The sequence below is a fragment of the Cryptotermes secundus genome, unplaced genomic scaffold (assembly GCF_002891405.2).
Source record: "Cryptotermes secundus unplaced genomic scaffold, Csec_1.0 scaffold979, whole genome shotgun sequence".
Lineage (NCBI taxonomy): Eukaryota > Metazoa > Arthropoda > Insecta > Blattodea > Kalotermitidae > Cryptotermes > Cryptotermes secundus.
The window spans coordinates 732286-758151 of NW_019736411.1; the positions used below are offsets into that span (position 1 = coordinate 732286).

The following is a 25866-nucleotide window of genomic DNA, read 5'->3' on the forward strand; positions in this document are numbered from 1 at the left end:
TGCTCTGTTTGGCTGTCTTTACTCCTGTAAGTGTGCACTTAGGTGGGCATACACGGGCGTGTGCATGGACGCAAAACTCACTATCACCTAAACGATTGGACTCATTTCATACATAATCCACATTCAAAAGTATTAGGATATGAACATTGAAAATTCTCTTAGTGGGGGGTGGAGTCCAGCTGGGTCAACCCGGCACGGAGGCCACTGATTGGCCTATTGTAGCCTTCCCCCGGTGATTAATGGAGAATTTGGAGGAATGAAGATTGGCAAGGGAAACTGAAGTACTAGGAAAAAACCGGCCCCAGAGCCACTTTGTGCACCACAAATCCCACTTAACCAGATCCGGGATCGATTTCGGGCCGCCGCGGTGGGAAGCCAGAGAAGAAGTGAAGAAAAGAAAATTCTTGACCCTACCGCGACCCGTTGGTCGTTCAGCCCGTAGCCAGTCGCTATACCGACCACGCTATCCCGGATACCAAAGTCACGTAGTCAAGGTCATTTTAATACGAGAAAATATGTGAATCCTTTTAGCCTATTTTTTTGTATATATTATTCAAGCACACTGCCAGCATTTGATAAGAGGGCAATTTTGTTTAAAATAAAATACTAAAAATGTAATGTGAGTAGAATCATTTTTTTTCCTTGGCACTACAGCCCCAGTGGGCCTAGGCCTACCTCCATGAACTTCTCCGTTCACTTCGGTTTTTCTAGATCTTACACATTCGGTAGGACTCCTTGGGCGGGTGACCAGCTCGTCGCAAGGCCTCTACCTGTACACAAACACAGAAACTAAACATCCATGCCCTGAGTGGGATTCGAGAGTAGTAATTTAGCCTAGTGCATTTAATCAATAATTGTAGGTCTGCATGATCGATATTTTCTCCGTTTGCTTTGTTTCCGTCCAGTGCCGTAGGCTCTTCATCAACACGCTGATGAATATGACGCAAACAATTTGCTAGGAAGCTCATCAGCGTTTCTATCTGCCCAGTTGCACTTTTGTCGCAAGGCTTAAATAGCATTACTTAGAGTGTGAGCATCAAGCTCAAGTTTCTTGCAATAGCAAACCGTTTCACTAAAGGCCCTGTTTCCTGTCATTACTGTTTTCCTTTTCTTGTCGGTTAAAATATGTTCAGGGATCAGGATAGTATAAACTCCACATAAAAATGAATAAGTAATTACGTGATAAATTATTTGTTATTATTATTACTATTGTCACATGTAGGGGTTACGCATGACGAAAATAACGGTTAGTAGACCTGAAGAGTGGATTTATTACCCTCTTGTACAATCCCTCTTAATTACAATCAACACATAGCTATCGCTGATTTATATACGTTACATTCCACCATTACACACGCACTAGGATTCTCAGTCTTCATTAATCGTCTCCTGGTAACGGAATTAAAACAGTCTCACTGTGACGCAACATTCTATCACGTAACTGAGATTTCATAGGCCGACTTACAATTCCTCTTCAACTACGAACTTCCCGTGGTTACCTCCTACCGACAACTGAACTCAGTTCTTTAGTCTAGCCCAATTCTCTCAACTCGTTTTATAGCCTCCGCAGGGGCCAACGCACAGAAAACACAGCTTCCTCTATTGTTGAGTGACGTTCCTCTTGGGCTTAAAACGTGATCACCATCAGCCAGTTCATTGGCGCGCTGACTGCTGCCTAACAACAAGCTATAACATACGTCCGTTGAGAAAATAGCTTCCATTGTTGCGTGTTGGAACGTGTTTACGGAGCTGTTGGCTGACAATGATCATATATTGTTGTTACGCGCTTAAGCGAGGTCTTTATCGTGCCCTTGCCTAGCTATACATATTACATTATTATTGATCTTAGCATTATCAGTATTGTATAGACAAATTGGGATATTCAAAGTCAGAATATTCACTTTTTACGGCTGGAGGACTGAGGTTCGATTCGCTCAATGTGAAATTATTTTTCATTACGCTACCACTTCGACACTATTTCTGGTATCATGTAGCCTCCAGTCCAGTGAGTAGTAGGAAACTTCCCTTTTGGATTAAAGCGCCCGAAACGTGAATTTGGCTACTCACCCTTGTCTAGTGTCAAAGTTAAGGATATGTGGAGATGAACATCCATCACCACACCTTCTTATATATTATTTTAGTTGTAGTACTTAATGAAGGCCATCATAACATATTCATAAAAGACAAACCCACCCCCTTATCAGAAAAGACATTTCACAAGGTGTATGGCCATAAAGCCTCAATCACAAAAATAAACTGCGGTCATAAGCCTTAAGAGGCTTCGCACCAAGACAAACTGATTGACGGCAAGCGTCAGTCCTAAAGTAATTCTGCCTCCGACTCTGATTGCCTCACTTTAGTGGTGGTAGTAGTAGTAGTAGTAGTAGTAGTAGTAGTAGTAGTAGTAGTGTCAGTAGTTGTGATAGTAGTAGTAGTAGTAGTAGTAGCAGCAGCAGCAGCAGTAGTAGTAGTAACAGCAGCAGCAGTAGCAGTATCAACTACCTAATTCCATGTCCTTTGAATGTTGATAGTTTCTCAGCTTGGTACTCAAGAATTTCTCTACCGCTGTTTTATGAGACTCAAATGTTTATTACCGTGTTCGTAAGAACATGAGGCCAGTAGAGGTTCATAGTGGTAATTTATGTAATATTATTAGTTTATTATCCTTATGTGAAAAAATTAAAATAGGCTTATGCGGTCCCGATGCTGTCTGTGTGTCTATGTATCCCACTTATTAAATTCTGAATGGGTGAAACAATCTTTATGAAAATTGGTATGTATATCCTGACCATTGAACCCGTCTGAATGGTGTACTTCATGAATCCCTTCCATCAGTCCGTGTCTATTCCCTTATTGTTGCTATGCAATGCCTCTGTGAGAACTTTACAGCTGTAACGAATACAGAAACAATAATAGAACTGTTGGACTCGCCTTATTCTCTGCAGTCCGAGTCTTATGAAGAAAATTAGGCAATTAGTTCTTCCCAGAATTTCTTGTTCTAATATTGCTGTCCCATCTGTACCTACGTTTACCAAGAGGTCACGTACCTAAATAACTAGAACCTTGCTTCAACAGTAAATATAGTTTTACATGAGGATTCTTGTGATGTAATCATTTAAACAAGGGTACTTTTGGAATGATAAAAATTAGGAAATTCTGGTATAGTGAATATGGACACGAAAGTTTTCAATTCTGTTAGCTATCGAAATGAAGTATCGGCCATTGTCTACCAATAACATTCAGGAATGCCGCATTCTGTTAAGTTTAATAAAAAAGCATAGGCCAACGTCACGAAATCGACTGAATAATTGATTTATTGATTCTTAACATATCAAAATATTTTTGAAGATGTCCCTTTATTTGTATTTAGAAATGTACACTCAATGCTGTTAACATAGTTAGTTGAGGCACTATGCTACAAGCCGGAAGGTCGCGGGATCGAATCCCGATGAGGTCACTGGATTTTTTCAATTTACTTAATCCTTCCAGCCACACTATGTCCCTGGATTCGAATCAGCCTCTAACAGAAATGAATACCAAGAATATCCTTGAAATGTTCTTGGGGGTTAAGGGCGGCTGGCGCGTAGGGCTGACAACCTTACCGCCATCTATGAGCCGATTGTCAAGAAAATGTGGGAACCGAAACATCTCACAAGGCTATGGGCTGCCAAAACCTGTTTCAGGGATGCATTTACTTTTTACTTTTAGTTTACACTCAATGCTATTAAGTGCAGACTATTTGGTTTTTAAGTTATTTAACGACGCTGATTCAACTTAAAATGTTATATAACTTGAGATGCGTTATGAAGATTATCATGAATGATTTACAGTTAAGAGTTTGGACGGGGTGCAGACGTGGCTCGTTTCATTGTGGTATCCCGTAATTCGCCTACAGAAACTGTGGATATCCACGAAAGATCCCTCTCAGACAACCGACACGCGGCAGCCACTCGAAGTGTGGGCTTTCGGAGTTCCGCTCTGGGCAGTTGCCACTGCACCAACAACGAGAGTGTATAATAAATTTTCATCTGAGTCACCTTACGCTATCTAGAGTTTGTCACAGTGGAGCTGAAAAGCGAATCTAAGATTGTTGTCTTCGGGAACGTGAGGTCTTGCAAGATGCTAAGTGACAACCAGTGTTTCAGAAGAATGCGATGCCTTCATCTACAGCGAAATTTTATTTTTATGGGTGCAGCAGTTTCCTCCGAAACGTCTGTACCCGCACTAGATTTTATGGCCTTGCATTCCAGTAGAACTTAATCTTGATAGTAAACACCTTTTGCATTCCAAAATACAAATTTTCTTAAAACTAGGCAGAGAATGGTTTGAATTTAATACTGAAATTACGTAAAAATAGTAAGTTGCTCTCCTGAGATGACCGATCATGAACTCTAGTGGGGTAATGACGTTTCGGATGAACCTGCTACATTCATCGTAAATATCTTCTATGCTTGTAGGTGAGAGAATCACGTTCGTCTGAAGCACCGAAGAGTCATTAGTTTTGAAGAAATATTTGCATGATACTATAGAGAGAAGTCTTCGCAATGTGGGTATGAATTTCAGAGGTTTCAAGTTTTCTCTTCAATAATTTACAGGATTATCGTACATAGGTGCTTTCATGCAAGTGAATTCTCTTTTATATTACAGAATTTTTAGCTAGGTGGATTGAATAACGACATTAGTTACGCACATGATGAAAATGTCTCACATATTGGTACACGAAAGGTATCAACATAAATTAAGTTAATGGAGCTAAATGTCAAGGTGAATCTGAAACTCCCTGACGATGGTGTATCACAATTTTTGACTAGTACAATGAACAGAGTGCACTGTCTCAGCTTCTTCCTCAAACCATATCATTTCAGAATTTGACGCTACTTTCTTCAGCCAATGAAGAAATGATTTAAGGAATCATATTAAGTCCTGCCACTTGGCGAATTATCCATGGTTTAATACTAGGTCTATCAAGATAAACTAGAATACTTTGGATACTAAAATTAAGACGGGTCTTAGCTAGATTTTAGAGATTGGCAGTAGAGGGAACTAACTCAGAATCTTGTCAAATGACAAGCTTCGATATGATAATTAAAAGTGTCGAATTTCAGGATCTCATCCCATAATGTTAGTGTGTTTACATAATACTTATTTAATGCGGTTTACAGTAATAGTTGACTGTCGCGAACTGTTAATGACCTCTGACACGGGGCACTATTGTGAAGAAATGTACGTCTCCTACCTTCTTGGCCACTACCCAAGGGGATACACTCGCCTCCCTCTCGACGCCAGGTCACTGTGGGTTGAGGTGACCCTGTCGCTGCGCAACGTAGTGTCACGTTCGTCCCTTCCCTCACCACCATGTCCGTGCTGGTAGGATAGTCCAGGATATCCGGTGGCACTGCACATTCAAACACAACAAATGAAGAACTGCAGGAAGTCTGCTGACGGAAGTGGTAAATACAGCCCTTTGTGAAGGTAAAGGTAAAGATGTCCCTGTGCTTAACTAATTAAGAACTAAGCCAAGAAGATGTATGTGGGTTGGATGTATAGATCCAAGTTTTCTTGACCTCGGTACTAGTTGGAGGTGAGTGGTCAGCATCACGCCCCTGCCGCTTAATCCCCTGGGAAGAATTCGCCAGTATCCATTGGATAGGAGGCTAGATGGCCACAGAACCAGTCGGGATGATATGGAAAAGGGAAAATTCTTGACCCTAAAGGGTCCCAAACTCCGACCACTCAGTCGTCCAGCTCGTAGTCAGTTCCTATAACGAGCGCGCTATCCCGGCGCACTACAGTCACAGTGCTGTGTTCGTTATTGTATAATTGATTTGTTATCGGCTTGTTTCAGATTCTTGATAACTTTCCAAATAAAAATTCTGAAACTTGAGGTCCTCAGGACGTAACTATGGAGAATACCGTCTCCTGGAATGTGGGTGGAGTCCAGTAGTCTGGCAGATGTTTAGATTCTGCTTTTATCTGAAGGAGGGGCAACATCTTACTCCGAAACGTCGGTAAGCGTTCATCAGGTCACAGATCGTCATACTCGTATGTCAGCAAACAATGGTCTTCAGATAAGAGTTTATTGATTCTTAGTTTATTATACACAATCAGATATTAACTTTCAGCAGATACGAAATTGAGGAGACATGTTCCAGACATTACTCCAGCATTTGATGTGACGGAACAAGAAAAACGGTGAGAATGATAATTAAGTAGAGCCAGTGGTCCAGGAACGGAGCTAGTTACCCTTCGACTACAAATCTATACCATTATCGGTTCACTAAAATACGTTTGTTTTAGTTCCGAAAATCTGTTATCAGAAATTTAATTACACTGCGTATAGAAAAGAGGAATATTCATGTGTGTAGCAAAACATTAAACAACAATCTTTACTAGCAAATTAGATCTGTAGGCCTATTCAAAACTAGCCTTACCAATACTTGGCTTTTCGATAACAATAAATATGCTTACTACATTAAAAGCAAAAGGGAAAAGGCTTTGAAGTAGGGATATCGAAGGATATAAGAATATTATACTCAAATACAAGATAGAAATAAATACGTGTGCCATTTCCAGAAAATCTCATATTATGCTAATTCATAACAAATCACCGGTTTCACTTAATCTAACTGAAATGTTACTATATCTGAAGTAGGCCTAACGATATATACAGTAAGTTATGCCGCTGCTTAATGACGCAACAAATGAAGATATGAGCGTAAGGAGAAGCGGAAGCACAGGTCTGTAGGTTCATCAGATGCGGATGGGTTGATGGTCCTGTTCTCTCAAATCATTGCACCTCATCGCTAGGTGGGCGTGGTGAATAAAGTTGGGGGGGGGGGCTTGGCTTTCTAGGAGAAATACATTTCCAATTTGGGGATCGAAGCGTTGACGACAAGCTGAATTCAGCTTGTCTCATGTTTCTGCTCTTTTCATGATTGGCTTAATTTTAGACCCCGAAGATGAAGGCGGGATTACTTCGAACTACACGACATTGCAATTTATGAGACAGTAGTCTTCATGAAATTGTTGTAGTTTTCTTAATTGTAATATTTGTACGAAGTGATTGAAGAGCTTATTTCTGCTCTGATGGAGAATAGGAGATTTCTGTTGCACGGCCACTTGTACTTTAACTAAATATGTATTTATATGCACACACGCCTATAAATTCAATAGATTGGAGTTTCATATAATTCACGTAAATATTATGGATATTAACAGATTTCAGTAATATTTTCAATATTACCAAATATCTGTGTTGGCAAAGCATCGTAGTTTGGATAATAGGCAGTTTCTCATCCGCCCTATACGAGGTCATTTTGTTACTCAGTACAGCGTTGCCAATGGCAGCAAACAAATTTCCTGTGACCTGTGAAATTTTCACAAAATTTTGTTCAATGCCAAAGAAGTTATATAAATTTTAAATTGACAAACAATAAAAATTTACTCTGCATTTGGAGAAAGGCTATAATACTGCTGATATGACTACGGTTTCCGTAGTGACACAAAACCTAGAGTCAATCTACGGGGACCTGCTATTGGCTATTAGTATACAGGAAGGAGGAGAGAGTAACGCATCGATGCCTAGTCTGGAAGAGGATATAAAGCTTTATAGTAACAATAATCGTGTTGGTAATACTGGAACAAATAACAAAAAGAGAAGGAGTTAAACGCCGTATTACAGTCGAAGAGAGATTCCGTCAGAATATCACGTTTAATCAGAAACAATTCGGAATAGGCCCTTTGGAACCCACTGATATTACAACGTATGATCACTATGTACATTTCCTGCTTGAAATTCTGTTGCTTGAGTTGCTTAGTTTAAATAGTATATGAGGAACTTTATTAAGGATCTTGTGAACATGGTAATAACATTTCGGATTCCATAAACAGCGAGAAATTTGTAAGATTTGAGGCTTTCACGGCGGTGACTATGAAGAAAGTAGTCTTCTGGGATTTGGCACCGTGTATATGTGGTGGTAACCGACGTTCCTCCGAAACGTCGGTTAACACCACATATACACGGTGCCAAATCCCAGAAGACTACTTTCTTCATAGTCACCGCCGTGAAAGCCTCAAATCTTANGCAATTACACTTTTCTCAGAAAGCAATCCGCTGCATTACAATACTGACGGACGGGGCACAGGAAGACTTGAAGGAGACGCAAGCCAAAACAGGATAACTAGTTTTTACTGCAATGAGAAGCACCGAAAGAAAAGTTTAAACCCAACTATGAGAACATATTGATTACAACACTCGCAGCTAAGAAGGGAACACACATCACAAGACGCGGTTTACACAGAAAATAAGAAAAAAGACCCCGTAGTGAACGAACCACATGCAAGTTTTAATTAAGACAAATAAGATGAATTATCTTAACAAGTTTTAGCGAGTGTAAATTTATCATAGTTGACAAATACGGATTTTTAAATACTTTTCAAATGGTGTTGTGAAAACATATGAGGGCAAGCAATGCAATAGATTGACGTAATTGGGACACCTGATGATGGCACTATGTTGCCGAAACATGTTGTGAAGTAACAGGTGAAACTGAGTGCACTACAAGACGACCACTGTGTACATATCATGGATGAAACTCGTTAGTTTTTGCCGGGTGTTCTAAGAGTATGACATCCTGTAGTCTGTTAGGCGGGTGACGTTTCGGAGAAATAATGATGCTTCTATCTATCTGTGATACAACATACAGTATCTTACACTTACGAAGCACTATCATTTTTCCGCAACGGATTCCACAACACTAACCGCATTACTATACGTTCCGGTAAGAAACATTAAGCATACCAAAGGCCACTTTACCCCCTTCCAGTTGCTCAAACTCCATCTGCAGAGAGGGAGAGAAAAATGAGTGAGTTACCACAGGGGTTATATATGTATAATTATGGTTCATGATCCTCAGAAGCGCAACCACAAACACGGCGTCTCCGACTGTGGGACGCGTCGCTTTGTGCTTCCATGGTCGGTCAGTCGGTCGTTCAGACGGTTGGTTTGTTTGTGGCATCAACTTTCCGATAGCAGCACGCACCAGTTGGAGTGTTTATACAAGCCTCAAACAATCTACAAGTCAGCCATAGAGAGGCGTTAAATTGTCTGTCTGTAGTGGAGCACTGCAATGTTATGCGATACTATAGCCGTTTTACATACATTTGCATGTTATTACCTCACAAATCGAGTGGAAGTTGAAGCCCGGGTGAGGAAGAGAGAAAAGGGTGCCACTGAGGTCGAGCTGAAATCCTTTTGCATATATAAACTACGTCGTGCACATACATTCTATTTATGTTCTTGTAAATTTATTTTAACAGATACAGGTTCCACCATCCTGCATAAAAGCATTAGATGCAATTTCTCACTTCATTTATGGGCTTAACCCGGCTTCATTTGTGCCTTTAATTCTGAAACAAATGCAAGGGAGTTTCTATACGAATATGGGAAGGGATCTTATGTCAGTCGTTACTGGAAACATAATCATCATTTGCAATTGTAGAGCAATGGTCTAATTAAGTGATTAAGAATTATTTTACAAGGCAATATCAAAAACAAAGATAACTTTACATTCCCTATAGAATGGACAATATTTTGTAAGAGGAGGCACCGACTAAATAATTAAAATTAATATTACTACATCTTCATTACGAGTCTGCAAAATAATTTAGTATATATACACAAAATATAGAATACTCCAATTTGTCCGTAGGAACACATCAAAATCACAAAAACCAACGACTGACTCGATGATGTAAAGCATCACTCGAAGAATTTTTATTCTTCTTTTATACTATAACTTTTGTTTTATATAATCTAATTTGTTGTATTTTTACGCCAAGTATTTTAATACAATTAATATTATTGTATCCAATTTTATTAGTACTGCAATGGTGTATATATTTTAGCCATGTATCTGTCTGATGATGGTCTTTAATAGCCGAAACATGTAGCAGAACCAAACTAGGAACGGAGCTTAATATAGTTGTGTTGTGACGGTTTTAATAAAGAAATTGTGTAACTTCACAATATGGATCCACATTGGTTCTAAATACAACATTTAACACAAAGTAGTACATGATTATGTAACTGTCCAATTTATGGGATGGTCAATTGATGTTTTGTGTATGGTTAGGGTTCTATGAGATTCCTCACTTTCGTTTCGCAATTGCAGATCCCCCCCCCGAGACAGGCAGCAGGTGGCTTGGGTCAAGCTTGAAGTCAGCTGCCCATCCGTAAATAAGTCAAGTTAATGCGTAACACGAGACCGAGTTCTTTAGAAATTCTAAATTTTGACAGGGGAAGACATAATTTTAGCAGCGTCGTTTTATGCTACCCCAAATCCCAGTTTGACAGCCACGCAGCAGGTGGCAAAGTTCACCCCTAAACTCTATATTCGTGGATATATGCTCTTCTAATTGGAGGAGAAAGATTAAGCAACCTCCCAGTCTGCCCGGTCCAGCCAATCATAATTTTAAGTGGTATGTCCTTTGACCGAATTTTTGGTTAACAGGGGCAAATATTTACCATTTAGAGCGTGCTTGGCGGATAATTTCGAAATTTACATTCACCGGGGGTACACGTGTCCTGATCCCCGTATGTACACTCTGTGGTACCTATTGACTGGTGTGTCTTAGCGAACAGTAAAGAAGCCAAAAATCCAAGAATTTGTTGAGTGGGTCACTACGGTGCAGTTACCATTTAAATAGTGCAGTTTGCATAAAGACTTCAAACAGTTAATTGGTGTTGAGTGTCACTTCCCTACGCCTAAAGCCCCACTAATCACCCAAGTCGTGGCCTGTGAACACGGACTGAGATGAGTGAATTTCTCTACCGGAGCTAGCAGAACCAAAGAACGATTACAATTATGATCTATGAGGGATTGAAACTTGTTGTGCCATTGATATACGCCCTCAATATAAACAGTTCATTTGTATACTCTCGCAGATATTCGGGCTGACTGAAAATACGAAATAAAGAAACTATATGTTTACGACGCAACAGGCTGCAACAAGATTTCCAAGAACTGATTTATAGTTGCGTAAAATAAACATTAACATTAATGAGTTATGCAAAATCAAAAATAAAACATTTGTATGAACTGTAAGTGTAAGCTTACTCCGATCAGAGTACACCGTTATGCTCTTAATCTGAGTGTCGCGACAGTTCATTGCGCCGCTGTAGCATTCATCAGAGGATTGCATATTCACAACTGACAAACACAAATCAGAATGTTCAGACTAATGGATTCAATTGTTCTCTATCTCTCTCTCTCTTGGCATTACTCAGCGCCCTCTAATCTGCTGCCAGACCTACCTGCAGGAACAAATCTTGAACCCGGCTTTTCCTTGAGGCAGTATCTCTCTATGACACTGCTCCACATACTGGTACACCATCCGAGTGTTTAGTACATGCACACTCCTTAGACAGAGTTGCTTAACTACTTAAAACAATTATCCGCGCTGTTTCGAATTGGATTCTGCCGTGAGCCACTTTAATTCGTTGGCTGGAGTCCGCAGCCACCTGATCACGCTGGTTCCTAGCTCGCGGATTTCTTGTACTCTGAAGATGGAGGCGATAAATTCCTCCGAAATCTCGGTTAACACAATATCTATACGACGCCACATCCAAGAAACGTGTTTTTAAACTTTGATCCTCTATGGCAGGCATGTCCAACTTCAAACAGGTTGTGATCGGCTTTTAATGTCAAAACTGCTACTACCTTGCTTTATGCAAAAATATTGGTAAATATAACACGATACATGATGTTTATTGTAAAAGCAACATACATTGAAAGTACAGACTACTTTAATACGTATTTTCCCTTCAAAATATAAATATAATCCTATTATATTACAAGTTAATTTATATGCTTTTCACGTATAATTTCCTTATAGTCCTATGCGATCGACCAAGTACTGTCCCGCGATCGACGCTCTGGACATGCTTGCCCTATGAGGACCTGGGTGTTATACGAGTGAGACCTGCTGGTGGAAATGGTCGCATGGGCGTTCTTCTTGGGGGGCAGGGTGAAATAGGGTATTTCGAATCTTTGATCTTCTAATATAAATGTTGGTTTTATGCGAGTATATGCAGTGCCGCTGGCCTCATCACGCCGTCCTGTTTTTTGTCGTTTGTGCTTTGTCACGTTCTGTGGTAGGCTCCTGGTCGAGTTCTTATTTGTTGTTCTATATTAGTAAACTTTCGCGTATTGGAGTTTATGGGGTTGTTTCGTGTAGTTTCCTTGCTTCTACTGATGTGCTGTTGTACAACGTGGATGCATTTCATGGTTAATAAATGCTTGATGATGGGTCATAAATGACCGAAATATGTAATAAGAATAATATCTTAATAAACTAACTGATTTTATCGACAATTTGAATCTATTACTTATTTTTTTTTCCCTTGGCACTACAGCCCCAGTGGGCCTAGGCCTACCTCCATGGACTTCTCCGTTCACTTATTTATTAGAAGCATAAAACTGTTGTGATTTCCATAGTAGTGACATCCACAGCAGGATGAAAAACATAACAATGAAGGTAATTATGTTATTTTGTTCTGAGCCAGTTACATTCACTTAATATCACAACCCTCTAACCTCTCTCCTACCACAACATTAAAATTCATCACCGCTCAAATTCTGATATTGGACATGATTGTCAAATAGTTTTATTCTTTTCATGTCCTCACAACCTATTTCCCTAAGATCTATCTTAATGACCTCCTACGGCAGCCTTCTACGAGTAGTTCTCAAGTGAATATTTTGCAAGAGCTCTGTTACCCATCACTCACCCACCACCTCGAGGTAGCCGACCTGACTCTTCATGGGGTCAGTGTTAATCTGGCACATGTACCAACCCCGATCCGTCTCCCGTACCTCCCTGACGTGCAGGTACCATGTTCTGTGGTCACTGTGCGTCACTCCGATCCGGTGGTTCTTCGTGATCACGTGACTGGCGATCGTCAGAATGGTTTGCGTGTCTACGCGTAGCCATGCCACCTACAGACAAAAGACAGTTAATTAAATCACACCTTACTCCCACACACAGGAACAACTAAAACTTAAGATGGTCGTCTTAATATTATAATACTACTTTACACCCAGAGTTCTTCCGAAACTTACATAAATTATTTCCCTCAATTAACGTATAAGATTAATTGTGAAATGAGAAGCAAATGGGAATTTCTAGTATTTCTAGCTTAATATTATTCTTTCATTTAGATCAATTCCTAGATTTCCTGTGTGGTCTTTTCGTTACATTTTTCCATATATTATTTTATACCTATTTATCAAGAAATTGGTGGTTTCATTGACTCTGAACTAGTATTTTGCAACACGTGTGCGACGGAAGAATGGTGTGCCGCCACAAGGTATCAGGTGTACCGCGCTTTTTTATGAGGGATTAAATATTCACAGGTTACAGTCCGAAATGTATTACGTAAATAAAAAGATTTAATTTTAAATGTTTAATATTCTCTCATATTTGTTATATTTGTGTAATTGTATACGTTCGCCTTCAGTTTTTACTGACAAGGATATGATTCTTAATAACATAGAGGGCAAGGATTTATGTGTAAATACATATTTAGGGTCACGCATATTTTCGAACCCTCCCCTGGTTATGTAAAATTTTATTTATGTCTATATGTATCTTTGACAAATTTGGATGTGCAGCGAGACAAGAAGTGTTGCACAGTACTTCTCTGAACAGTAAATCCGTTGTAACTTTCATTATTTAATTTCTCATACTCTAAATTTGTGAAATCCAATAATCATCATTACTTTCTCCATTTCTTCATTAGATGAATGTTTATTAATGTACGTCACCCAATCAGTTAAAACTGAATATGCTTCCTTTACCTCAAATTGTCTTACAAACGCCGACTCAAACAAACTAGAACGTCCTAAGAAAGCTTTTGCCTTATGACATAAGAGATTCTACAGAAATCACAATTCATATAGCTATAACTATATTTGAGGTAACATAAACCTGCACACTCTAACCGTGAGATGGATTTTATTGAGACATTAAAAAAAAACCTTTATAGCGGTTTTATTACCTGCCCCTCGATTCTATAAAGTGTTGACATCAGAGTTTTATTCAGAAATATTAGAGATATTATACATTTTATACCCCTTGTTTACGTAAAAAATTCCTTCTGTTCGTTGAGCCTTGATTGCAAATGAAAGATGCACGTCAACATGTTTGACAATCATTTCCTTAACATTCATATTTTCGTTAATTTGGTTGATGGGTAATTACAGTTGTTAAATTCAGTGTTTTGATAAAATTACGTTTGTCCTGTATATGATATGCGGTAGACATTCTTATACATGTATATTTGTCCTATATCCCTCCATTGCTTCTTTCAGTGTTAGCTGATCGCTGTAACCCTCTCCCGTAGCTGTGTAGTTAGCACGTAAAAATAAAGAATTGAATTAAATTATATGGGTCACTGGATCGCCATTAAGAGCACCGTGGTTTCCAACAGCCGGATTTTTGTCAGTGACCTGGAAATTAAAAAAGAAATAAAATGGCTGCTGCTATATTGCAAGGAGTAATATATACATAAAATGCTTGGGCGGAAAAGAATGCTCACTCTCCCCAAAATGTTCCTCGAATAAAGTCGCCATGAAGAATAAAAATATTGATCTTAAAGTTTCTTGATATTGACCGAATATCAAGCTCAGGGAGGCTTCCGAGATAGCGCGTTTTACTAATAGGCCTGATGTCATTACCTCGAACATCACAAATCAGAACTAATGAAAACCACTTTGCGGTACCACACAGTCTGTTGACCCAAAACAGAGCTATTGGTATTATGACCAATGTACATAGATATTCTGAAGGCACTATCTGATCAATCTTCAACTCCAACCGATAAAACGCGCCACCAGGGCTTTTCCCCACTAGACAATAGAAACTGCTTCTCTTAGAAGCTAGACCAGTCGACCCAAAATGCGATATTTAATGTTTTATTTCCAAGACACTATTTGAATTAGAGTAATGAAATATTAAAAGTTTATTTATCTCAAGTACATCTTACTGAAATATTATCCTAGCTTCAAAAAATGCATTAGAAATTCAGAAACAGATAATAAGAATGATGATCAATAATTAAATTCAATTATCTGCTTTCACGGTTTCACTGACGAAAGGTTATGGGGAACTCAAGAAATATTTTGGGGGGTATTATGTAACTTATTTATAAGGGCCGCGCCATAGCTCAAGCGATCAGTCGCTGCCTTCCCACAGCGGCAGCCCGGGTTCGATCCCGGGTCTGGTCAATTGGGATTTGTGGTAGACAAAGTGGCGCTGGGGCAGGATTTCTTCGAGTACTTCTGTTTCCCCTGCCAATCTTCATTCCACCAATTGCTCCACAATCACCCTCACCTATCATCTGGTGCTGGTAAAATAGGCTAGAAGTGGCCTCAGTACAAGGGACTTAGTCCCACCCCACTAGGAATAAAAAAATTATTTCTACAGTTTGCACTTAGAAGGTCCAGTGGTTCTGTCTCTAACCTAATTGAAATTAATGACGAACAAAATGTTAAGCGCTAACAAATGCTATTTATGTTTCAGCTTTTAGTCGTATTTCGAAGCCAGAAATTTTCTTTATTTTTTTCTTTTTCAACGAAGTATAAAGTAGACAGCAAATGCTTGAAATATCATTACTCTAGCTCAAGTAATTCCTCAGAAATCAACTCTTCAAATCGCCGATGTTGCTCTCAACACTTCTCAAGCAAATAATAAGCACATCGTCTCGTCGAGACCAACAGTTCTGGCGCATTCTCTTTGTTTTCATGGCGTGCAAAACTGCCATTTTACTTGATTAGACCGACAGCCTCATAATAGCGTGAAGATAATTCAGTCTCCAACCTGAGATGTCACGATTGCTAGAAGGTAATACTGCAACCTTAGACTTGCCTTGAGTTTCTTTTCGCACTTCTAGTCGTGAAGTCCATATCATGCTTTTCTCCACCCTAAATTCTTGCTTTGTTATGTCACATCCCTCGGGTAGATTTCGCCATTAAACACATTGTATTTTTTGTGGTTGCCTTCCGTAAAAGGAGTGACAATTTTATTCCTTTATTTTTATAGCTTATGCGTAGTTGGTACATTTATGAGCCACAGGAAATTTAGGAAGAGGTGTTAAAATTTACAGTAGGGGAGAAGTGCGTTGTTGATTATGGTCGTTTTTTTGATCGTAGACTGGAAACATTTGGAGGTTAAAGGAAGTGTTCGATCATCGTATCCGAGAGAAATAACATTGATGAAATTATATTTATAATGAGAGTCAACCGCGGAAAGAAGCCGTGCAAAGATGACTTCAAGTCCAACAGAAAATATTTCATTTTAATGGAACAAGCAATCTCGTGGTCTGAAGGGCCGAACTCTTTGTAGAGCGGAACATTTATATAGAAACGCAATATTTGTTTAGTTAACATGTACAAATTTGGCCAGCTCTTGTGATAAAACTGCCTTTGATTTTGTATCCACCACCTTGCACCGACGGTTAATATACGCTTCGGTTTGAGTACCTACCTATCTACCTACCTACCTACATACCACTCAGCACTACAGCTCTGGGTGAGCCTTGGCCTCCTCTACAACCAGTCTCCACAACCAATACGTGCTGCCATAGGAATGGACCCACGCATGATGACCCGAGACTGGTTGTTAGGTTTCTGAACAAAATTCTTTTTACAGGATGAGGTTGTTAGCCTCATGACCAACCCCCAAGCTGGGGGACCAGGGTCTCTCTCTTAGTCTGGACTCTACACTTTGACTTTTCCGGCATGGGTGACCTTACTGATAGTTAAACTACCGCCGGCATAGTTCTCTAGGTCACAGAGTCACGTAACCGCCTCCACCACGACAAGGTGGAGACATCTTTGGGGGAACTTCGGTTTGAGTAGTATGAGCGAAGTAACGTGAAATCAATATCATCACAACTTACGTGCATTGGAATATTTCATTACGGTCATCTCTTAAACTTTGGGAAGAATACCCGCGAGGGAATCCAAAAAGTATAGGTTTAATGGCAAATGTTTACACGACTAATGTCCATGAAGAAGGGCCAAAAGCCGTGAGCTAGAAAAACCTGCCTGTAAAGTAGAGAGCTAATGTTTGCACTGTATCGCCTCACTTCGTTCTTTATAATGGGGAGTCTCGAGCAAGCTGCAAGCTTCCCTCTGAACAATGTCGCTATCCTTCCTCAAATACTAGATGTGAAGCATGGACCATTGGCAGGAGAAGCAAGTCCACACTAAGAACTCGCTGAACGGAAGGAAGTCATCACTATGCCCTTTCGGTCCTTCTTCTTTTGTTCTCCCTACAGTCGCATGCGGCAAGATTTAACCAGATAGCTTCCACTACAACCCCAGCTGCTATTCTTTTACTGTATTTCATGTTGCTGCGGGTGTTTTTAACAACAAAGTTAAGTCCTAATTATTTCAGTTTCCGCGTTAAGGGACCATGACGCTAGGAAGAGGTTAATTTTATGTCATATTTCAGTTGGATATACCAATTAAGTCTCATGGAAAGTTGAGTATTTTCTCGGCCACGTACAAAAAGGCACTGCTTGTTGAGCGCTTGTGTGGAATAAGGGCATAGTGCTAAACTCTTCTTCTGAGTATATAAAGTGACCTATATAAATGCATGTTCCTGAGAAAAACAAGTTACTTTTTAATTAGGCAGAGCAAACTTCTTCTAATGATGCTAACAGCCGAACATGCATTCAAGATATTTCTTCCTAACCTTTTATGAATATAAATTAAATAATTTTCCTGGGGGTAAAGCGCGGTCGGCACGTAAGGCTGACAACCTTACCGCCATCTTTGAGCTGGTTGTCTAGAAAATGTGGGATCCTTGACGTCTCAAAACCCTATGGGTCTTCACGTCCTGGTTCAGGGACAGCTTTTTTTTTANTCTAGAAAATTTGGGATCCTTGACGTCTCAAAACACTATGGGTCTTCACGTCCTGGTTCAGGGACAGCTTTATTTTTTTTTTACCTACATACATATATAAACATTGTACGTACTTGTACAAGCGATGAGGTAAAAGAAGCAATATTTTCTGGAACAGGCTTGATGTAAGAATACAAGTCTGTATATTTAGGTTGATATGCAAGAAAGATATTAATGAAAGGGACGTATGCCCTTACAGCACGGACGTTTTTACTTGCATGCAAGGACTCCAACCCCCTTCCCCCTCCTTTCGAGAGGGTTATTATGGCGACAATCATATTGCCAGGGAGAAGCTGTGACGACATTTGAGCACTGCGTCCGCAGAGGACTAGAAATTTAACTCACAGTGGTACAGAATTTTTAATCACGCCGGAGTACATAATTAAGGCATTGTTAGCAGAAGTTTTAAGTACCATCTTGTTACTATTTTCTTTCTTCATAGCACGAAGCATTCAGACTGCCTCTTTTTACGTGAGTTGCTGTAGGATAATTTGGAAGGTACGTATTGCGCGTAGTTCCGCCGTACGGATCAGCCGAATTATATGCCCAAACGTCCTTGTCTACTTAGAGAGAATTTGGCAATAGTAGAGCTACTCTAAAATTTGTCGCCTCAATCACTTTTATCCATTTTAAGTGTTATTTAGCCTGAGAAACTACCCTCACATATATATTTCATGTAAAGGTAGATAAGCCGGTCACGGTAGCCGAGCGGTCTAAGGCGTCTAAGGCATGTACTGTCTTCGCTCGCTTGGAAACCGAGATTGTGGGTTCGAATGCCACCCAGGGCATGGATGTTTAGTTTGTGTGTGTGCGTTTTTCTGTGTTTGTGTACAGGTAGAGGCCTTGCGACGAGCTGATCACCCGCCCAAGGAATCCTATCGAATGTGTTAGCTCTAGAAAAACAGAAGTGAACGGAGAAGTTCATGGAGGTAGGTCTAGGCCCACTGGGGCTGTAGTGCCAAGGGGGAAAGAAAAAAGGTAGATAAGGTGAAGTTGTCCTGGTGCTTAACTAATTAAGCACTACGTCATGAAGGCGTATGAGGGAGTGGTTGTATAGAGCCCCATTTTCTTGACCTCTCTATTAGCTAGAGGTGATTGTTCGGCTTCATGCCTCGGCCGCTTTAGCCCCGAAGGAAGAGCCACAGGTACCCACAAAATAGAGCCGGTCTAGACGACGTGGAGAAGAGAAAATTCTTGACCTTACTGAAACTCGAACTCCTACTCCTCGGCCATCCAGCTCGTAGCCATTTTCTATGCCGACTACGCTATTCCGGCTCACATGTATTTCTTGAATTTTATTATATTTTTAAGAAAATTTACACTCTATATTTCTGTAACTGGTGTTAGGTTTTCACTGTGATTTTTATTGTTGATACTACTTCCGTTTTTGTGTTGTGCAGTACAAATATGGGCAATGTTTTCGACGTTTCGGAAACACATGTTGCCTTCAACATTAGTGTTGAATTGTGTACTTTTACGGGTGACCATTATGAAACATCAGCTGACCGTGGTTTTGTTGCACTCCGTGGCCCTTAAAATGGGCCAGTTGCTCAAATTGTCTCATCTACTGACCCTATTACCCAAAATCACCAATCCCCATTTTCCCCACACAGATTTTTATGCGTATACAGAAGCTCACACACCTTCCATAATTAGACCACAATAAGGCGTACCTCTAAAAAGTCAACATCACCAAGATCCACACGATGTACCGGGCAAAGAACGGAATTTACATTTCTATCGGCTCACTTTAATTAATTGTGAAAACTACGGGGACCCAAATGAAATTTGTACACAGGCAGGTGAAACTTAATAAGAGACTCTTCTCTTAGGCTAATGCACATATTATCTTAAGAACCGCCTCTGTGTTCTAGCGGTCAGAGTTCCTGGCTATAGATCCAGAGAGCTGGGTTCGATTTCCGGCGCTACCAGATTTTTTGAGTAGTGGGTCTGGAACGGGGTACACTCAGTCTCGTGAGGATAATTGAAGAGATAGTTCAAGAAAATAATGGCCCCGGTCTAGAAAACCGAAATTAATGGCCGTGGGGATTCGTTGCGCTGACCACGCAACACTTTCTCTCCGTTAAAATTGGCACTAATTTCGCCGACTAGCCGTCGCTCGTTCGGTCGGTACAGTTCGCTTGCGGACTAAAACCACGGAGTTTTTTCTATGTTTATATTACCACTGGCATATTACAATTGAACATAATGGCCGTTTTAGTGAGGGCCTAAAATTTCTACGAACAAAAGGAAGGTAGCATTTGCAGTAGAAGTCCTAATGTTATTGTTGTAACTGCCTCGGTGAAAGATGAGAGGGGAGACCAAGGTCACACTTCCGCAAGCCTATTGCATCAGGCTGCTACTTGACACTGCGTTGTGAACACGCATTGTTTTTACACGAGTGCTTTTTCGAATTCGTGTTTCTTTTTGTCTGCGATGAATGGCAAAATCGAGTAACGTGTCTGCATCACAGCAGTCTTTGAATGGCATTCACATTTCAAGGCCGGTCGAGAGTCAGTTCGAGAGTCAGTTGAAGATGATGAACGTTCAGGGAGACAAAGCACAAGCAAAACGACAGAGAATATTGAAAAAATTCAAGAACTCATCCACGAAGACCGTCGCCGAATAATCCATGAGCTCTCAGACACCGTTTGTGTCAGTTATTTATGGAGTTTGCCGGGATATCTTAACGGATAATTTGAACATGCGCCACATTGCCGCGAAGTTTGTTCCTCGACTCTTGACAAATGATCAAAAGCAGCGGCGCGTAAACACGTGTCTTGAGCTAGAAGAGAAGGCTAAAGAGGACCCAAATTTATCTCTAGGATCATAACGGGTGATGAAAGTTGGATTTACGGTTATGATCCAGAAACAAAAATAAAACAACTGTTGCAGTGGAAGAGCCCACAATCAACAAGGGCACAAAAGGCGCGGCAGGTCCGGAGTTCAACAAAGAGCATGCTCATTGTTTTTTTCGACATGAAGGGGATTGTTCACGGTGAATTTGTTTCTCCTAACACTACGGTCAACTATGATTTTACTGTGACGTCTTGAGCTGCTTGAGACAAAGTTGTGACGAAAAAGATCGGAAATTTGAAGCAACCACATCTGCCTACTTCATCTCGACAAAATCGCCCGCCCACACGTACCTGAAAACCACAGAATTTGTGAATAAGAACTACATGGTTATCCCTCCCTATCCTCCCTACTCACCGGACTTAGTACTCTATGATTTCTCGTTGATTCCAAAATTGAAAATTAAACTGAAGGGACGACGTTTTGAAACAGTGTCTGAAATCCAAATGGAATCGCAAGAGGTACTCAACAGCATTAAGGAAAACAACTTCCATGGAGCTTTTGAGGAGTTGGAAAATGAAGGTATCGCTGTATATGTTCCCAAGGAGACTATATTGACGGAGATGGTAGCCAGGCTTGAGTATGGTAAGCCAGAATTTCTGTTTTGAGCTAGTCAGGGAACTTTCTGATCTCACCTCGTACACGTGTTATCTCTCATTAAATGTCCCTGATTTAGAAAAACACTTTAGTGTTTTGATATTATCTCCGTCTAATCATTATCCTGCCGGTCACGGTAGCCGAGCGGTCTAAGGCATGTACTGTCTTCGCTCGCTTAGAAACCGGGATCGTGGGTTCGAATCCCACTTAAGGCATGGATGTTTGGTTTCTGTGTGTCAGTTTTTCTGTGTCTGTGTACATGTAGAGGCCTTGCGACGAGCTGATCACCCGCCCAAGGAGTCCTACCGAATGTGTAAGATCTAGAAAAACCGAAGTGAACAGAGAAGTTCATGGAGGTAGGCCTGGGCCCACTGGGGCTGTAGTGCCAAGGGGAAAAAATCGTTATCCAAGATGTCATTTAGGGCATTGGTCGACATAATATTTAACAACCGAGAACAAGCAATAGCTGGCTCCAGAAATGATGAACAAATGTAGTGTCATGTGGAACACTCTTCATTTATGATAGTTCTTAGGTAAGTGGTTGCCATCATAGTGATAAAAGTGTTTCAGTAATTATATTTTTGGGAAGATACTGGCATTTGTCACTTAAATAAAACGATTAAAGCATTACAACTTCATAATGGCAAACACTGACCTTAAGACAGTAGTAGAGTAGACTTCTGACATAAGCTTCATTTTTATATTTCGCGTCCTGTTGTGTACGCATCTACTGCGTAAATTTTATCGACATTCGAGGCTGTCAGTTATTCATTAGAAGTGTAGAATTATTGCGATCGTCGGACAAATTTACATGATTCTGACACAATGTGCGTATCGAATATGCACAGGTCAGGTACATCAGAAAATGTTTAATGTCATATACAATTGCTTTTCAGCAACCTTCAATTTTCGAGGAGCAGCCTGTTAGCAAGTGATGAAATCTTCGTTCTTTTTATCATGCACAGAAATCTGTGCGGGACAGAATGCAAGAAATACAGTTACGCGGACAATAAATCCTCTCTTTTGGGGGGAGGGGGGCACAGGATTTAAATATACATCTGGAGGACCTTTAGCAGGGTTGACGTTTGTAAGATTTTCTTCATTCTATCCAGACAGAATAACTTATAATAAGCAACGACATCTTTCATCCAATTCCTTCAAATTTTTGATTCACAAATCACCTTAACTGTCCTTATTACGCGATTCTGTCAATCGAAAAGGCGTACTTAAATGCACGAAGAATCAAAATGTACCAAGTTCTTCATGTTAACGCTCTGTTACCAACCGCAATATTACCCATTCTTCTCATGTGCTACTCTGCATTTGTTAACTGCCCTGCACCCTGTAAAGTACTTTATTTCTCCCATTTAGATTATATTGCTTAATTTTCTCATGGCATTCCTCTATCCTTCGGTGTTAATGTCTTGGTAATATCTTCAAATCTGACATTACAGCTTCCAAAACGTCCCTCACCAATTCTCACATTACCCTTATATTCAACTTTTTATTTCATATTATTCAATCCTGCAGTAAGAAAAATGTCCTTAACCATTAACAGATCATGAAGAAAGCAGTCTTCTGGGATATGGCACCGTGTAGATGTGGTGTTAACCGACGTTTCGGAGAACGTGTCGCCTCCATCTTCAGGGTAGAAGGAAAATAAGAAAATCCGCAAGAGAAGAGACCGTGAGAACCGGTATACCGTTCCTCCGAAACGTCGGTTAACACCACATCTACACTGTGCCACATCCCAGAAGACTGCCTTCTTCATAGTCACCGCCGTGAGAACCTCAAATCTCACAATAACAGATCAGATAGAAATATTTTCATGTTGTATTTAGTGATTTTCAAGAAGTTATTTCCACTACTGCAAACATTCAATTAAGCCTACAAACAATGCCAAATGCTGTAGACTGTGCAATTTGCAGGAGACACTACTACAGATATACAGCATACACAATGACATTTAACATTTCAGGAGCAGGGTGATAACAATGCTGCGTTATTTTATCAAATGTCAGTCTAAAGTCATCCAGCATGAAATGTCAAGTATACTGACTGCAACATCCGTAGTCATTGTCCCATCTATTGTAACCGATATAAAAGATGCATGTGAAACTCACGAGCAAAGCACTTGAGCAGGATACACATTCTTCCAGCAATTTAGAAACCTGTAGGTCCTGGGTACCACTGAGGTCTTGAGTATATACTTAACAAATGGAAGATTTTCTGGAATAATTTTTTACATGTAGCTTAGTTAGTTAGTTAGACTGAGGGATGGAACACAGTATATACTGACAATTTCACTTAAAATAACAACTTTCCTTTTACAGAGTAACTAATTAACTCAATGGTGTTTAGTCTTCTTAGAGAAGCCGCCGGTTTTGTACCTGTGTATCTATGGCTCTGCAATTCTTTGTTGGACCTTGGCCTCTTTCCAGTTTCTTTATCTTTTAAAAAGTCGGTAGGACTCCTTGGACGGGGGATCAGCCCGTCACAAGGCCTTTACCTGTACACACAGGACAGCAAAAGCACAGAATAAACGCACACAGATATCCATACCTTGGATGGAATTCGAACCCATGATCCTAGTGTTTCAGTGGACGAGGACAGTTCATGCCGTAAACTGTGATCAACCTCCAGTCGCTTATTTACTCAAAATATTCCAAATATTTTATGTAACTCGAAGATTAATTAGAGCATTCACAAGAGCCCTCCACTGGTCCCTATCCTGACTCAGTTCAATCTAGACCATACCACCTCATCCTATCTCTCTAAGATCCATCTGTCCATCTTAAAATTATCCCCCACTCAAGGCTATGCTTTCCTAATTGTCTTTTTCTTTTTCACAAAAATTCTAAATTATTTGTTTACTCCCATTGTGTGCTACATACCCGGCCCATAAAATTCTCATTGACGTGATCATTCTAATTATATGTGGCGAAGAGTAAAAGTTATTAAGCTACTTGTTATGTAGTTTTCTCCAACCCTCTTCAGCCTGTTCTCAGATGCCATTAGTCCATGTTCTTCCATTAAATTGAGAGACAAAGTTTCACCCCTAAACAAAACTACTTTCATAATTATAGTTCGGTACGTTTCAATTTTTACGATTTTAGGAGTAGATGAAAAGACAAAAGATTCTTAGCTGAATCGACAAGGATTACCCGAGTTGAACTTGTTTCTACTTGCATACCCTCCTACAGCTTACAAAAAAACTATGCCATTTCTTTTTTTTTCCCTTGTCACTACAGCCCCAGTGGGCCTAGGCCTACCTCCATGAACTCCGTTCACTTGGGTTTTTCTAGATCTTACACATATGGTAGGACTCCTTGGGGGAGTGATCAGCTCGTCGCAAGGCCTCTACCTGTAGACAAACACAGAAAAACGCACACAAACATCCATGCCCTAAGTAGGATTCGAACCCACGATCCCGGTTTACAAGCGAGCGAAGACAGTGCATGCCTTAGACCGCTCGGCTACCGTGACCGGCTACGCCATTTCTTACTATTTCTTATATCCGAAAATCCATTCAGTGACCCGCAGAATGGTATGAAATTGTTCAGCTTAAACAGACTTGAAACGAAATATTTTATTTTTAAAGATTATTAGACGAGAATGCATTACAAATATTTACAGCATTCAGTGAGAATCTTGAAGTAACGCTGCACTGAGTCGGGCACAACCAAAATGCAAAACAAAAATTCCTGGTTCTGGACAATCCTACAGATCATTTATAAACATGCGTATGTTACTGACTTAAATCAACTTAATTAACTGTAGCATCCTTCGCAAGGGGCTTGTTGACAAGAGACAGTTATAAAGTAGCACTGTCATCTGAATCAGTAGACAGTGGTGATATTGTGGACGAGTAAAGGTAAAGTTGTCTTGTACTTAACTAATTAATCACTATGCCATGAAGGCGTAGGGGGAGTGGATGTATAGATCCACATTTTCTTGACCTCGGTACTAGTTGTAGGTGAGTGGTCAGCTTCACGCTCCGGTCGCTTTACCCCTGGCAAAGTGTTCCCGGTTCCCACTGTATAGGAGATTGGGTGGACCGCAGAGCCGGTCTGGACGATTGAAGAAGCGAAATTTCTTGGACCTATTGGGACTCGAACTCCGACCTCTCAGTCGTCCAGCCCATAGCCAGTCGCTATCCTGACCACGTTATCTCAGCTTCTACTTTTCGCCATCTACTCACTGTAAACGAGTAGATGGTGAATGTGACCAAATTTGAATTTGAGGTTCTCACATCGCTAAGTACGAAAAAATATGATCTTCTGTATTGTGACACCGTGTAGTCTCGTGGAAGTTTTCGGAATTTCTTCAGTAGCGTCAGTGGAATTATACTATTAAACTGGAAATTTCACACCTCAATAACGCCATTCCCTACTTCTCAGATAATTATTTTCATTTAATCAAAATTCCTTGTAATTTGTCCGA

The 25866-nt window shown here is 40.2% G+C and overlaps 1 protein-coding gene across 3 annotated transcripts in view; it reads right to left on the minus strand.

Moving 5' to 3' along the window:
- LOC111869945 (opioid-binding protein/cell adhesion molecule homolog) overlaps nucleotides 1-25866 on the minus strand; it is a 162514-nt gene that overhangs the window by 40939 nt on the left and 95709 nt on the right. For all 3 annotated transcript variants that reach the window (XM_023861843.2, XM_023861841.2, XM_023861842.2), the window contains exons 3-4: nucleotides 12791-12998; nucleotides 5237-5395 (exon numbers count right to left, since the gene is read on the minus strand). In XM_023861843.2, the coding sequence (XP_023717611.1) occupies nucleotides 5237-5395; nucleotides 12791-12998 (367 nt within the window). The remainder of the gene's footprint in view (nucleotides 1-5236; nucleotides 5396-12790; nucleotides 12999-25866) is intronic.